The 2,458-nt window shown below is 46.5% G+C and overlaps 1 protein-coding gene across 1 annotated transcript in view; it reads right to left on the bottom strand.

The window, feature by feature from the left end:
* DIP2B (disco interacting protein 2 homolog B) overlaps window positions 1-2,458 on the bottom strand; it is a 104,323-nt gene that overhangs the window by 35,423 nt on the left and 66,442 nt on the right. Inside the window, exons 7-9 of the mRNA XM_025212435.1 lie at window positions 2,341-2,458; window positions 1,432-1,629; window positions 415-506 (exon numbers count right to left, since the gene is read on the bottom strand). The exon at window positions 2,341-2,458 is cut by the window's right edge and continues 1 nt beyond it. Of these exons, the coding sequence (XP_025068220.1) occupies window positions 415-506; window positions 1,432-1,629; window positions 2,341-2,458 (408 nt within the window). The remainder of the gene's footprint in view (window positions 1-414; window positions 507-1,431; window positions 1,630-2,340) is intronic.

Genomic DNA, 2,458 nt, shown 5'->3' with positions numbered 1-2,458 from the left:
ACGTAGTGCTTTTCTCCGTAAGTATACATTCAGCGAGAGATGGAAATTCCTGCATTGAGATCTCCAACATGGTTAGCAACCCCAGTTTCTATAGGGAGAGGTACATGTAAGGGAGATGTTCAAGGGCACCTCTAGGAATTACAAGCACAAATCTGTGATTAACTCCCTTTGGCCTTTCTAAAAATTGGAGCCCACGTGTTCTCCTACAGAGAAGCAAATGTGACAGCACGCCACCCTGGGGTCTTTGCAGCTTTAGTCTTCATAGAGCCTGGAAATCTCCCGTTAAATGAGACTGATCTCTGGGATGAGTCACACACATTAAAGGAGGAAGATCTGAATGTCTATGGGTATGATAGTACACAAATCCCTTTTCCCACTTCAGAGAAAGAAGTAGGTAGTCTTGAAGCTCATTACCCTGTCTCCAGGCTTTAGCACAGGTTCATTTTTGGTCCCCAGCTTATTAAGCAGCGTGTAGGCCAGCTTAAGGCTTCTGCTCCACAATTTGCCTGGAACACAAAGAGAAGAAGATTGCTGACTCCACATCTATCATCTGGACAGTAATACTCAGCTCCCAGGTGGCTTATCAGGCAAGGATCATAAGTGTCACTTTACAGAGAGGAAGCAGAGGTGCGAAGACTAAGTGACTTGCTCACAGTGGCAGTAAGACTAACAGAACCCAGCGGTCTGACTCCAGTCCTCTCCGGGAGTTCATCTAACAGTAAGAATGTGCAAGGGCAAACTCAGCTGCTGAAGTCCTTCGTGTGTCGAGGATTTCATCCTCATACAGCTTTAGACCAGACAAGATAAAGACTTTCTTTTAAGGCCAAGAGGAGTCATTTTATTATCTCCCAGCAATGCCGTTGTTCCCAAAGAGAGCTGGTTAAAAATCCAAGAGTTTTGAAAAAGTAATATTGCCTCCTGTTTTTTCCAGATTCCCAAACTGTCTTCTCCAGAAACAAACAAGCAGCAGAGCTGGAGTTGTATTTACAAGCATCTCCGGAGGCAGCAGTGGCGTTGCCCAGCACGTGCCTGTGTTCCCAGCGATTCCCCACACTTCCACTCCACCTTCCTGCAGACACCCCCGTTTGTGCTCCCCGATGCCTTTAGAGCAGTCACCCAGCTTATGCATCATGTTCATTTCTTTCAAATCTGCTTTGTTCACAGACCCCTTCCCCAATCTGTTTAGGTCAGGGGTCATATCACATGCTACATTTTATAAAGTGCTGTCACACTGCCATCCTACAGAGTCAGAATGAGGAGGAGATGGATGATCACTGTAGTTAGTCATACGAGGAGTCTGCAGAACATTTTCCATGCTGGATTTACACAGCTTTGTCTAAAAACTCTCAAAGCCCAGAAATGGCACTTTTCTGGCTTGACTGCAACAACCCTTTGCTTTTTATCCTACCCCACAGCAGCAGAAATACTCACCATACGTCAGGGTATAGACTGGTTTTCCTGTAACATCCAGTGCAGTCAGACAAGGGCACTTGGCCTGTGTGGATCCCCAGCGCTGCAGCGCTGCTTCTAAGGCAGGAGGCCAATTACATACAACTCCCAGAGGCTCTCCCTTTACAGGGGTCATCTGCCGTCCCTCTGGCTTGGGCTGGTTTGGGTCAGGCTGCGGGACTGCAAGGGAAGCAAAGAACATTCCCAATGAATCCCAGCTCACACAGCCACAGGCAGGGGAGCTGGAAAAGCAAACCGAAAGCGAATGCTTTTCTACACAAACCCACAGCAGCCTTTAAAAAAGCCACCCGAACAAACAAAGCGCTGCATGTATAACATTCCCCCTGGGGACAGGACGGGGAGAACAAACCACAGGACAGACATTAGTCAAGTCACTTGGTGCACTCCTGCAGGTGTTCATGTCATGGTGACGAATGCAGTAAAAAAAAAACAAAAAACCCAAAATTTACGTGGAATTTGAATTCCACAATGTTGAACCAAGAAGCCACCAGCTTCTATGGAATTACTGGCATGAGATAACCTCCCTTGGCTTTGGGAAGTGATCAGCGGTTTCAGGTAACTTTAGACACTAGGTTTACAAAACACATCTAAGGTGTCTGTTAAGAAGTCTAAGCTATTGGCAAAAATACAGGGCTAGTGACTGGGGCCAGACTACGAGGCTGGTAGCATTGTATCATCCATCTGCAGGACAATGGACTGCTTTGAAAACTGCTTTGCTGCTACTGAAACTTGGCCACAGATGATCCATGCCTGCAAACATCAGCTGTGAAGAGGAAATCAATCTAAGTCAACTCTGTACAATGGCCTAATTAACTTCATCATGGGCTTAGGCCTGCAACAAACAGTTGGGAAAATGCTGCTGCTCATTACCTTCCACGATTTCTTCAAAATCATCCACAAAAAATTCCTTCAGGGGTGGCCTTTTTGGTCGCTTCAGAGTGTTGAGTAGCTGCTGAATTTTTGTGGAGACTCTGCTGCTTACAGGGAC

This window comes from Alligator sinensis, unplaced genomic scaffold, assembly GCF_000455745.1.
Source record: "Alligator sinensis unplaced genomic scaffold, ASM45574v1 scaffold1329_1, whole genome shotgun sequence".
NCBI classification, from domain to species: domain Eukaryota; kingdom Metazoa; phylum Chordata; order Crocodylia; family Alligatoridae; genus Alligator; species Alligator sinensis.
This window is presented reverse-complemented; position numbering and strand designations above follow the sequence as displayed.